Raw genomic sequence first — 14,576 nt, 5'->3', positions numbered from 1 at the left:
AAACTCCAAAAGTCTATTACTTTCTGAGCCATCTAACAAGGCTGTGTTTTGAAGCCGGGAGAATGCTGAGATCAGGCTGCTTTACCATCCTGTAACATGCTCCCTTATACACCAATGTCACACTGGGGACAACTAAAGTTTCACCTCAGCAGTGTGACAAACTACCAGACTTTCTGAAACTGGAAAAGTTAAAACTGCAAAGACTAAATTGCTAGGATCCTGGGGTTTACTTTGTTATGTGAACTTCTTCCTGCCTTACATATGGAGTTCAATTGGGCTCACTTTGAAGATAAAATTGTCTTTTGTGTACAAGAGCCAAATTAATTTCTATAATAAATTTTAATAAATATATTGTTTTTCAGTCTGTTTTTACATTTTGATCCATAACTGTTAACAACTTAGAATAGGTCAGATAAAAATAACCACAAATTAGATTAAGTTGTGAATATTTTGGATAATAAAACTAACATTTCAGCAACTGTTCTGAGTTGAATATTCTGGATTGATTAAGTCATACATAGGAAAGAATTGAGAGGAGGAGGAAAATTTTGGACGTTGGCTTGAAAGTTATTTCATTTTGTGATGGCCAATTTGGAGAGTTCAGATTGCAGTAAATTGGGAGTTATCCAGGGATCTGTAAAGACTCTTTCAGGACACAAGACTAAAATGTACAAGAGTCCAACTTCTGCCTGGCATAGTAGCTCATTCATGTTATCCCAGAGCTTTGAGAGGCTGAGGTAGAAGGACTGCTTGAAGTATGAGTTTAAGAACAGCCTGAGAAATATAGTGGGACTCTGTCTCTACAAAAATTAAAAATAAAGTTAGCCGGATGTGGTATTGCACACAAGCAGTCTCAGCTACTCAGGAAGCTGAGGTGGGGGGATGCTTGAGCCCAGGATTTCCAGGTACAATGAGCTATGATCATGCCAGTGCACCCTGGCCTGGGTGACAGAGTAAGACCTTGTGTCTAAAAAACAGAGTATAACCTCTTGCTTTGGGCATATGCTGAAAAGCTAAAATCTGTCTTCCATTTACCACTTTAAACTAAACTACATAGGAGGAAAATAAAAAAGCAATATCATTTTAAAAAATTAAAATTAAAATATAAACAAATGATAATGATAAGGCTAAGAAGGATATAAAAACTTTATTAAAGTTTGAATGAGAAAAAATATTAAATAGTAAAAGAAAGCAAGCCAATATTAGTAAAGACAAAACTAATTTAAAAATCTTTTAAGCTAAGAACTGAAAAAAACACTGGAATAATGCCCAAAATTGAAAATGACATAAAACTAATATAATTGTCGTATAACAGGCTAGAAGGCTAAGAAGATAAAATCCATATCAATTAAAGAACAGGTTAATGAGGCAGCATTTGAGTTACAAATTATAACAACCTCATGCAAACACAATCAGGGACCTCTGAACCAAGTTCCAACAAATGTTTAGCATCCTCCTACTCACTGTCTTCACCAGAAGGGCTCCCTGCAGAGAGACTGAGGGCAGGGCATCCTCCTATAGATGCTGTAGACCAAAATTTTAGGTTAGTAGGAGACTGAAGCCTCCTGCTGTAGATAACAGAGATATTTGGGTCCATCTGTGTTTCTGGGGCCCTACTCTTAGGTGACTCTTTCTGTTTTCTTAGGGTTTGTAAAAGCATGAAATATATCTGGAAACTTCAACCTGGCAACATCCCTCTGGTGGGGTTTTGGGATCCCAGGAAAGCATTTTTCAAATCCAGGTTGATGGGTGTGACAGTGCTCAGCCCAAGAGACTGACACAGCCTATATGAAAGTACTTCTTCCTAGCACAAATCTGGGAGAAGAATCCCTTTGAGTACATGACTAAGATGGTAGAGCTCAATAATTATCATACTATCCCTAGTTTATTTGACCTATTTCTTCCAAAATCGCTTAATTTTAAATTAATATATTCATACAAATCTTTAAAAAATCCTCTACATCAATTTTTATATTATTCAAATATAATAATTATAATAATATATCAATCCTGTAATATTGAGAGGTAATGAATACTGACTCTATTTCATAAAAAAGGAAATTAAAAAATAGAGTATATAAATTGCCCAAGTAAATATTTTAATTACCAATTGGGGCTGAACTTTAATCCATATCTTCTGAATCACAGACTACTTTTTTTCCCATTGAATCAGATAATTAAATCCATATATATATTTCAGTATATAAATGAAGAACTCATTTACCAACAGATATTTCATTTATTTTAGTCTTTAATCTGTCACTCAATTATTACTTATTCTTGTCCCCTATATTATTTATACTCTACTGCATGGACACATATCAGACTGAGAAAAGTCCACGCTGAAAACTGTACAAACTAAACTCATTAGCTCCTCTAATATTCAACTACTGGCTAGGGGAGAATATTACTATAAAGTAAAAAGCTATAAAGAAAATTAGTATAAAATTTCAGGCTTTTAACTAAGAGCTTAAGCTTTTTATGTTCCCAGAAGTGTTTAATTTTGGAAATGGTTATATAAATTTTATTTTGGGTATATATAGCTACATAATTTTAACGGCAGTCATACCGGAAAATGCATCTCTCCATTATATCCGACATTTTTCTCCAGTTAAATATTAATAAAAATCAAGACCATTAAGGACAGAGGGTTCTAAAGTGATCAAATTGCCCTAGAGGGGGAATTACCATAAAAAGACACAGAGAGACCTGATTAGCAGTTTGCCTGATGTGCACAGAAAAACTGTTATCTCTTGTTAGACCTAAACCATGTCAGAAAACATCAGTGACATGCACGGCCACTTAGGAGACAGAAACAAGGTAACAGTGCAACTCAGAAAGTACCAAACATTCTTCTTTCTCAGCTAATATGAGTGAATGCTCTTTCTTTACCAATTATAGCTGGTCTTCCCTTCACCGAAGTAATTTATTAAAGTATCCAATCACAGAATTGTCACACCTTCCAAACAGCATCCAGTTCAGATCACTTAACACAAGCTCAAATCCCTAAGTATTTCTCACACTCCATTACGGAGATCCCCACAGTTCCTATGTTAGTTTCCCCTCACTCTCAAACTCAGCTAGGTCAACTACAGGTGTGATTCTGATGGACTTTGGTTGAAGGGCATTAACAAACTACTACTAATACTTTCACAGTATTTGCTCCCTATCAGGTTCACCACCTTACAGCATCTCACAAAGTCCTAAGAAGTAGGTATTATTATTGTCCCCATTTTACAGGTGAATAAAGATTAGATGAATGACACACATATATTAAAAGGTAAAAATCTAAATTTAAATACGTGTTCTTTTGCAAAAGTCCAAGATCACTCTGCCTCATCGCATCAATGTATTAAGAAAGAGACATAGAAAATGTCCTTTAAATATTGAGATATTAGAAATTTGGGTATGTTTGTGTCAAGATAATCCATTTAATAGTAATTTTTTGTTTTTCACCAGGTATAAAGTTGCATGGAGAGAGAAACAGGGAATAAAAGAAAATTTATTTATCCTTAAATATCTAAATTATTAACTGAGAATTGACCATTATTAAGCAAATTCTCACTTAATGACTGCAATGGCAATTCAGAGAAAATAGAAAACCTAGGCCGGGCGCAGTGACTCAGGTCTGTAATTCCAGCACTTTGGGAGGCCAAGGCAGGTGGATCACCTGAGGTCAGGAGTTCGAGACCAGCCTGGCTAACATGGTGAAACCCCATCTCTACTAAAAACAAAACATGAGCCAGGTGTGGTGGCACATGCCTGTAGTCCCAGCTACTCAGGAGGTTGAGGCACGAGAACTGCTTGAACCCAGGAGGCGGAGGTTGCAGTGAGCCGAGATTGCACCACTGTACTCCCACCTGGGAGACAGAGTGAGACTCCATCTTGAAAAAAAAAAAAAAGGAAAAAAGAAAACGAAAACATAATTTGGACCACCAGAACTGTGGTGAGATAAGTAAAACAGACCCCAAAGACCACAGAACACAGACATACACACACACACACACACACATACACACACACACACCCCTTTCCATAATATTTTAATTATCAGTATAGATTACAAAAGGAGGAATAGACCACATTATGTTTATAAGCCAGGAAATTCCTTTTTGTTTCTCTATGCCTCTTGCCCATCTTGCTTTATCAATATCAGCCCCCTGTTCTCAGACCCAATATACAAATTAGTAACTAACAATTCACACTAGGAAATACTATATCTTCATTTTCCTTTTTTCCTTCCTTCCTTATACAGATCCCAGGCAATGGTTTTCTTTCACCTCAGAAGAAGTGGGAAGAAGTTGTACATTGACTCAGCAAGAAATATGATAGCATATTATCTACTTATAGTTATATATCAAATTCTGAATACCTAAAAGTATTTCATTATTTGATATAAACAGTGTATGCCATTCCTACATAATATCTATTTCATTGTAGTGGTTACATGCACGTTTCTTAAAAAGAGGGTGCTTTAAGACTGTAATACTGTTTTAGCATTATCCCATACAAAAATGTCACTGCCCATTACCACAACCCACCCTGTCAAATCCTGGAAAAGTGGTGAGTAGCTGGAGATACAGTTTGTGGTTTTGCATGTTTCTTCTGTCCTCCTCTTGTCTGCAGTTCATTCTAGGTCTAACAGAGAAAAACTAGTGTAGGTCCTGATCTACATTGTTAGCTTTATTCCTTAATATGATATCTTAGAGATATCATGTAGGATGATTAGAAGAAATGTTGCCTGAAACCACTGAATCCTCAAGTTACCATCTTTCATTAAAGCCAGAGTATTTATATGAGATTTTCAGAATAGCATTCAACTTTGTACATGCTTATGTCTGAATCTTCTGAATGAATAGTAAAACATCTGAAATTAGGGACTATATATACTTCTTAGTAGTGCCTTACATCTAGTTGATAGTTGATGCTTTCATACACAATGAAGGTCCCTGAGTTTAGCTATAAGATGATGAGTTCTTACGAGAATTTCAAATGTTTCCACCAAATAAATCTACATATTTTAAAATTATAATGTCAATTTTTTGGCACAGTCTAGAAACTTAAAAAAATCTAATTATTAGAGTTCACTTTCAGATACTAAGTTCATAGAGATACAATGTGGTAAGAATTTTACATCTTTTACGATGCAACTAAATTTAAGAATAAAAATAACTGGAGTCAGAAATGACATATGATACATTTAAGTACTCAAGGATATGCCCATGTGCTCACCTATGAGAGAATATGAGCTAGGTCACATTTACAAATAATACAGTTATAATGCACCAAAATAAAAGACCTACATGAAAGAAAACCATCTGATTTTATTGGCCTTAGAGTGCTGCCAATGATAATGTAATACCACTAAAATCCAAGGAATACCACTAAAATCCACTTGAAAACATGTGGTTACCACTTGAGTGATAAAGTTCCAAAACTGTGTCAACTTAAGAAAATGAGTTTTCACATCTGAATTCTAACATAGCCTCTCTACTGATATCTAAGAATTTTACTCCTAGAAAAGTTAATGGAAAGTAGACTATGAGAAACTTGATTCACAATATTTTAACGGATCAATGGCATTTTATGTTTGTATTTGTGGTGTCCAGCTGACATAAAAAAAGTAACAAAAAAGTATTTTAAAAGTTCCTATAGTTATTGGTTTTTTTATTTTCCCATGTTGTCTAATTTTTTGTACTCTATGGACAAATAAGAGTAAATCATATTTGATTCTATCTAAATGTTGCAACTCAGGATTGAAAACAATAGACAAAATAAAAAAGTATAAACTTTCACAAATCTCTGTTGAAAACACAAGGCATCACTACCTATCTGTGTGTCTGCCTGCCTGTGTGTTTATAGAGAGAGAAATAAGACAGAATGTTACTGATTTCATAAACAGATTTTCTAGTATTTGTTAACAAGTAATCATGGTGTTGACCTTCTAATATTCATAATTACATGAATATTAACTCATGTAAGTTATGTTCATAATTCATAAAATTCATAAAATTTTAGGAAGTAATTATATTAGTAAAATGTCTTAATTCTATGTCATTAAGTACAGGAACCTAGCAGTCCTACTTTGAAGTAAAGGGAACAATTAAACTTGTTAGATGACTTTTGCTTATCCACACATTGGATTGTTGTTCATATCCTTCACGTTTTGTATATTAGAAACTTCCAGAAGGACTTTGAAGCATTGCTTCATCGTGCAGGACATTAACTAGCAAGAGATCTAGAAAGTCTGATTCCCTGAAAATACTTGTCATTTTTACACATGGTCAGTGGTACATTGCCACTCTCTAATTGAATGAGTGTAAGAGAATAATATAGGAAGGAGTGGCTTTAAATCAAATCTCTCTAGTTTCAGTATGAAGGCAATAATTAATCTCAAGTCTTTAGGATTCCTTGTAATTTTTCCAGAAGGAAAAAACAAGTGCAAATAAAAATCTTACTGGAAAACACTAATATACAGATTTTTAGAAATATAATAAAGATAAATATTGATTAACACTAAAGGACATATTCTACACCACTGCATATGACAGAATCAAGAAAAGTACTTAGTTTTAGGCAAGATACAATAACCAAAGGACACATTTTCCAATGTGACTGAATGAAGGTTGTACTCTTAATATTTCCTGTGTACACTAGGAATCATATAAAAAGCAGATAAATACAAAAATCACAAAATGCAGAATAGGCTCACCTGGGCAAAGAGCAATATTACAAGGCTTATGATGTGTTTCAGGTCCTTCACACGGCCTTCCTCCATATTGAGGAGGTGTGCATGACCTTGTTCTTGTTCTTTGGCCTCGACCACATGTAAATGAACATAAACTCCACGGTGACCATTCCTCCCATACTCCATGTACTGTAATAAAGCAAAGAAGCTTCAACAACAAAAGCAGAGAAGTAAAATCAAAGATTATTTTCTTTATAATTAAAAAACTCATTAAATAGACAAATATGAAGATATTTTAAAAGTTGAGATAACATTCTTTTTCATAAAATATTGTTATTAACTTTAAAAAATTATTAAAATAGTGGAAAATTGCATGAGCTTTTTTCTGCATTTGAACAGTTATTCATGTCATAAATTTTAAACTTTTCCTATGTTTAATAGAAATGTACCTCTCTCCCTCACAGTAAGACAGTCACGAATTATTTTTAAGTTAAAGTAATATCAACTATTAATATAGAAAACTAAATTTCTTATAACAGAGATAATCTTCTAGAGTTAAGCTTTTATTAAGAGAGCCAAGGGCAGACAAAATTTTCCTAACATTTACAAAATTTGGGATTTAGACTTTTACGATGTTAGAAAATTTTTTAAAATCTGAAAATTGAGGGTGCATATTAACTTTTAACATCCCATTTTAGAAAATAAATTTTTTGGCATTTAAAAATTTGGGTTCAAAGTTACCATATTTTGAATAAGAAAGAATTTCAAGCAGAGTATCTATTTGCATAAAATACTCCTCTTTTCCATTTCAAAATGAATGGAAAATATGATAATCTCTTTCTAATGACCATGAAAAAAGAAGATGCTTTTCCTCCTCTAACAACTTGATAGAACTGGAAAACTACCAAATTTGTAAAAATTTCTAAAGAAAATAGTAATACCTAACATAAATATGAAAATATCTATTCTTCATATATACTATAATGAGTTCACACCTGATCTTAAATAACATAACTTGTGTTCTTTCAGAATAGCCACTATGAATAAATATTGTTATATTTTACAAAAGATCACCAAGATTCAGTGTTTAGGCAGGGCGTGGTGGCTCACGCCTGTAATCCCAGCATTTTCAGAGGCCAAGGTTGGCAAATCACCTGAGGTCAGTAGCTCGAGACCAGCTTGGTCAACGTGGTGAAACCCCGTCCCTACTAAAAATGAAAAAATTAGGTGGGCATGGTGGTATGTGCCTGTAGTTCCAGCTACCCAGGAGGCTGAGGCAGGAGAATCACTTGTACCTGGGTGGTGGGGGTTGAACTGAGATCACGCCACTGTATGCCAGCCTGGGCAACAGAGCCAGACTCCATCTCCAAAAAAAAAAAAAAAAAAGATTCAGTGCTTTATCCCTTCCTTGAATGGTCAAATCACCACTCTAATCCTAATTCTTAATACTTGAGACAATACATAATAGCACTCTAATAGACAATATCAATAAACAGGCATGACAAAAAATGTGTTTTTTGGTTCAAAAGCTCCGGTCTTGATGTTGAACCTCTAGCCTTGGTATACTCTTAGAAGTTCAAGAGGCCAGATGTTTGATATGACACCCACAGATATGATTAGGAGAGTAGAAATTTATAGAGGAAAATGATAAAAAAAAAAGTTCATTTTTTTCTTTAACATGGGTAATGGTAAGCACAAGTTCATAAAAAGTTGCAGAGGAATTATGCAAGTAAATATATTTAGAATTTTCATGTGTATTCTTAGCAAGTTGTTACTTTAGAAATAGGATACCTTAATTGAGATACCCCATCCTCTTCTATTTGTGTTATTTAGTTGCCTCAATTGGTTTTGATAATATGTTTAAACATTGGAAAAATAGCCAATAGAAACATTCAGTGAAAAGCTCTTAAAGATTCTGAGAGCCTTGTTGGGAAATACAGTTTAAAAATAATATATAGCAAAAAAAAAAAAAAAAAAGGAGTGAGAAAAATTAAGATGTTTTACTTTTTCCCATAAAATTTGGGGAAAACCAAAGACAATGTATATCCATTGATATATATTTAAAAAGCCTCCATTTAGCTCTAATAAAATGTACATATAAGATGTATATACTATCCACATATAGAAATGTTTATGTATGTATATGTGATCAATTATGGCAAAACAGTTTAAAAGTAGATACATCAATATACTTTGTCATATTAAGTGAATATTTTTATAAACTACTGCATTTATTTCCAATTACCAAGATTTCTCCTAAAACAACCTTTTATCCTCTTATTTTAAAAACCTTTTTCCTCCTATTTTAAAAACCTTTTCTCCTTCTATTTTCTCCTCCTATATAAAAAGTTAATGATGCTATATAAAATTTATATTCCTGCTTTTGTTCATTTTTTCTTCTGTCAAATTATACTGTTCTATATACATTTCACAATCCCAGAAAAAAAGGAAGATGCTAAATTGACATATTTTCCTCCATGAATCTCAAAAAATGTTTAACCATCATTAACCTTGATGGCTAAAATTATGAATCCAGAATCTTCAGAAAATGAATGTTACCTAATACTTTCAAACGGTCTTTATAGCTACATGGTCAAAGTTCATGACTCATTCATATCATTTTTAAAAAGTTATTTTTTTCATTTGAAAAGGATACAAATCATTAACAATGTCATTTTAGAGACTATTGAGTTAGTACAAAATTATAGCACATACCTTATAATGTTTATAGATGCTATTCATAAGATTAACATTAAAGATTAGACATTTTAATTTTAATGGCAAATTGTTATGTTTTTTCATTTTGCAGTCAAACATGAGAATCTGTACATGATCTAGTTCATTTAAAATGATCCTAATAAAACCAGTATATTTAAATGAAATTCATTCTTTTTTATAGTTTTCCTCCTTAGCTTAGGCATATTATAATATCTTTTGTGATAACTAGAGATGAAATGAAGAATATGCAATACACAAAACATATTACAACCATATTTTAAAATAAACATATATATTTTCTTATGATTTAGATTGGGCTGTATGTAAAATAAGTGACAGGCTTTATTTTTTAAGAAACAAATGGATATGAGAACTGTAATTTTTACAAAAAAAAATTTCAAAAGCATTCCTTAGCCTGAAGAAAGTTCTTCTACAGGATCAAAATACATATAGAGTACACCAGTGGCTCTCAACCAGTGGCAGTTTTGCTCCCCAGGTGACATTTGGCAATGTCTGGAGACATACTTGGGTGTCACAACTTGGGGGAAAGTAAGTGGCTACTGGCATCTAGTGAGTAAAGGCGAGGTATGTTCTTAAACATTAAAAAATGCACAGAATGGACTCCCCCAACAAAGACTTTTTGGGGTCAAAATGTCAGTAGTAATGAGGTTGAGAAGCCCTGGAACAAACCATAAAATTGTAATTCAACTAGGACAATAAATTGCACTATTGAATATAGCACTCTATTTTTCTCAATTTATTTTCTGTTTATGTCTATTGTTTTTACTTTGAGTAACAAGAGCTTTTGGACAGAGTACAATGTCAAAGCAAAAATTCTGCTAAACCTTAAATATCTTAGGATCCATATTGAAGTAACACATTATTGCATAATTTAATTAAGGCAGACTTCTTTTGAAATTTGAATACAGGTGAATGGTAACTAATTTAAAACACTATGGGTTAGCCTTTTATAGTACAAATAAATATAACCTCTACTTCTATCATTCCATGTATTTTGTGGAAAGTGACTTTAATGTTCAATTTGTTCATTTCTTTTGTCTTTTTCATTAATTAAATGCCAATCACATTTGTCACAAAATGTGACTAATCAGTTACCGATTTCAAAGTTAACTTTCTTCTCAGGAATGTATTATTTTAGGAAGATATTTGCACTGTTTAAAACATTACATTTTAAAAATTCACTTTTTGTCACTATTTTCACGATATATTAGATAGCAAAGAAAGTACATATTTACCAGCACAACAAATAGCGAAATAAAACATTGAGCACAAAATATTTCATAACAAATACAATAATCATATGAAAAAATTCAAATTCCTTAATGGGGTACTTATTCTGTATTTTTAGGTTGCTAAATTATCCTTCATGTTTGGAAAATTAAAGAAAAATCAACAAAATGTTCTCATTTTCTTCAACATTCTGAACTAAAACAATGATTAAAAGATAAACTTCTTCTCAACAGTACTATTTAATCGAATTTAGAAAGAAAAGACTTTATGCATATAAAGGTGAAGAGGAGCTAGCAATTGGTATGCAGTTCTGTAGGTGTAAGGGTAAAAGGTTTAAGTCATTTATGCCTAGTGTTCCATTATTGGAACACTAAGCGTGTGGGAGTTATTTATATTCTACTGCTCAAGGTCATCACCAAGATCTGATATTTCAAATTCAAAAAATTGAAACTTCAGGAATAAATAGGGAAGAAACACTTTAAATTAAAACTCCTTAAATTATAGAATATTATAAAGTCTTTTGGACATCAGACACAGTGAAAAAGTGGGCTTGGCTGTTCTTTGTGAGGGAAGCACTCTGATCCCACCACAGATGCTCTCTGTACCCAGTGAAGGCATTAATCAGTGGTCTCTGGCAGAAGGGTGGCAACTTTCATATGTCATCCTTATGAATGTGTGTAACTAGTGACTGGGAAGTAGGCTCTGAATGGAAAATTTTAGGGAACACCTTTGAATCCACTCAGACTCACATTTGGAGATCCATTTGCCATAATACTGTGTATGTTGAAAGGGTCTTGGCTATTCAAACACATGCTGATTAGATAAATTTATATTGCAAGTACAGCATAATTCTTTATTGACATAGTTTTCTCATTGTCAAGGACAGGAAACTTGATCCTGGATCTCTTTTTGTCAATATTGTAAGTAGGGAACAGCTTTAAGTATTCTTCCCAGAAAACCCACTCCACCCACATCTGAATGAAAATAATTAGCTACGCTTGCGGTCTGAAGATTTCATTTATAAAACATGTTGGTCAAATGATACATAATTACAGTTAGATAGGAGGAATAAATTCAAGAGATCTATTATACTGCATGGTGACTATGGTTAATGACTACTGTATTCTTAAAAAATGTAAAGAGAGTGGATGTTAAATGCTCTCAGCACAAAAATGATAACTATATTCAGTAATGCATTTATTAATTAGCTAGATTTAACCATTCCACAACATAGATATACCTCAACTATCATGTTGTACAAGATAAAAACATACATGCTACCTGTCAGTTTAAAAAATAAAATAAAATCCCCGGGTCCTTGCTTCTACTTGTTTTCCTTCTGCTGCCAAATGTACCTAGAATCTGTCTGCTCTATCACTCCTGTTTTTAATCCTATTTTTTCATGTTTTTCCCTCTTTCATAAACTCCTTAAACATTTTTTTTCTTATTAATCTTTTTAGTTTTCAGTTCATGTGTTTTCTTGCTCTAGTCTAATTCACTGAGCCTCACTGATTTTTCTTGTTCTTAGTGGCAATTATTGCTCTTTTCCAGTTAATTCTGACTTTCCCTCTTCAATGGCTTCAGTTTTCTGCCGTGCTTAGCTTTTAATTCTACCTTCATCAACTGCTTTGTTACCTCCCAATTCTATTCTAAAGGGATCAGCCACCTCATTGCATCATTCCTCCTCTATCTTCTGCCCACCACTTTCTTTACCTTTTATTTCCTCTACACTGTCCTTTTTTACTGTGATAAAAATCACACAGTGCACAATTTACCATGTAACCAATTTTTAGTATACAACTTAGTAGTATTACCTATATTCATAATGTTGTGAAACAGATATTCAGACTTTTTCATTTTACAAATCTAAAACTCTATACCCATTAACAGCTCTCTCAGATTGTTTTTTAATGGATCCCCTTTGCTTATTCTGCTGGAAAACTATTATTCCTGCTCTTACTCCATGCCACCCACTCTCTACTCTTGCTTTTAGCAACTGTGGAGTCAGCGATCTCTAGAAATTGAGTCTACTGAGAAACTTCTAAGCACAAGCTAGCAGATGAAAGGCTGCTGCAGTGCAAGTCACTTTCTTTACACGTATCCCCTTTTGGAGGTCCCTGGAAAGGCTGTGAATGCAAGTCCAGTGTCAACTGCAGCTGTCAATATGTTTGTAGTCATCCCTCACCACATAAATGGTCAGACAAAAATATAAATCTGGATATTCACAACATCATGTGCTTTGGACTTCTTGAAACAAAGCCCAGAGTCATATTATTATTTATTTTTACATGAAAGTCAGTGATCCGGGAGGGAGGAATGTCTACAACATGCAAGTGTGCATCATAATTGTGCACATAACATGGAAAATCTGGCCCTAAGTGGGTATGCTATTGTTATGCCTCACTTCACATAAAAGATCTCTCTCTCTCTCTCTCTCTCTTCCTCTCGGTATCTCTTTTCATTGTTTCATTTAAGTTTACAAAGCAGTGGATATCTCTGATGAGGTAAGTTACTTGAATGAAACAAAGTTTAAAAGAGTTATTTGGTCACGGACACTCTTTTCTCTGATAGGGTCAGATAAGTGATATAAAAACTGCTGACTGCCTGACAGGCTATGTCAACCACTGCCTTAAGCCATGAATATACATCATATTCCTAGTATGAAGGCAGATTACGTTTTTCCTCAAGCATACAATTTTACATTTTCACCATCTAAAACACAGAAAAGATATTTGAACCTTAAATATTAGGAGTAGATACACATAGTAGAAACTGGTATTTGCAGTGAAGAGGGGGTCACTTATCTAATTTCTTGACTGCTTTAAGAGCAGACATAATCACATACATAATAAAATATCACAATTGAATAAGAATTACATTTATCCAAGCTAGTCAAAATGCGTATACCCATTTCATATGAAAATAACAAATTGTTCCAAATTCGTAGCATGACACAATTCAATAACATCCACAATTGTAGTTGCTGCTAACACTACCTGGACAGAGGGCAGTGTTATTGCAAACCCTTGATTCTCTTAATGGGCCGCTGCAGTGTGTCCCGTAAGGTGATACACAAGTTCTGGTTCGCACCTGCGACCCTTGACCACAAGTAACTGAACATGTGCTCCACTGGGACCACTCTTCCACACCAGATTCACCTGCATGCAAGACAACAAATAAACATGAAATACTGTCTTACATATTCATCTCATAAGCATTATACCAAACTGACATTATGACATGCAAGAATAATTTAAATGTAAAAATATGACAATACATGAAAACATTTCAGAGAAAATGAAGTTTAAAGAGGAATGCATATAATGCTGATGCAAACACCGAGTTTTGCCCTAAGCTTATTAGCAAAATACGCTTCACAAATTACACTGTGCCATGAACACTATGAAGCAACTAGTTAGCGTTTTTCAACATGGGCAATTGTTGAAGTGATTCTCTTCAAATTAATCTAAGGCTTTGTACTTTGGTGGGAAAGGAAGCAAAAGATATTTCTAAGCTCACTCTATGGCTTTGGTGAGCAGGAGTATATTGATGTGTTCCTCCTTAGTCCTTTATTGCATAACACCCTTTCTAATGCTATATGATGTGGAAACTAGGGTGCTTACACACATCTAATTTATGTTGTATTGAGTACTGACATATATAGTTTATTACTAGTGAAATTCCTACTTTTTCATACTATGATAGCTATTTATTTTGTGATAATTTATTTAAATCTTTCTGCTAACAATTTCACCTATGATCTAGAGTAGTGGTTTTTTAACTCAAAATAAAGGAAAATTTCTTGATCATTTCCATTAATTTGAAATGGAACTAAATTTATTTAAAGTGGGACTCTAAAAAGCGAATGAATGTCAAAATTCATTAATTTTCTTGGAGTTGGCATCTCAATGAAACTATG

General features: G+C 33.4%; 1 protein-coding gene across 3 annotated transcripts in view; it reads right to left on the bottom strand.

The window, feature by feature from the left end:
• ADGRB3 (adhesion G protein-coupled receptor B3) overlaps positions 1–14,576 on the bottom strand; it is a 756,499-nt gene that overhangs the window by 451,584 nt on the left and 290,339 nt on the right. For all 3 annotated transcript variants that reach the window (XM_017507539.2, XM_017507537.2, XM_017507538.2), the window contains 2 exons: positions 13,654–13,815; positions 6,713–6,877 (listed from right to left, as the gene is read on the bottom strand). In XM_017507539.2, the coding sequence (XP_017363028.1) occupies positions 6,713–6,877; positions 13,654–13,815 (327 nt within the window). The remainder of the gene's footprint in view (positions 1–6,712; positions 6,878–13,653; positions 13,816–14,576) is intronic.

Source organism: Cebus imitator, unplaced genomic scaffold (assembly GCF_001604975.1).
Source record: "Cebus imitator isolate Cc_AM_T3 unplaced genomic scaffold, Cebus_imitator-1.0 Scaffold377, whole genome shotgun sequence".
NCBI classification, from domain to species: domain Eukaryota; kingdom Metazoa; phylum Chordata; class Mammalia; order Primates; family Cebidae; genus Cebus; species Cebus imitator.
Note: the sequence above shows the minus strand (reverse complement) of the source record. Positions and strands in the feature narration are given on the sequence as shown.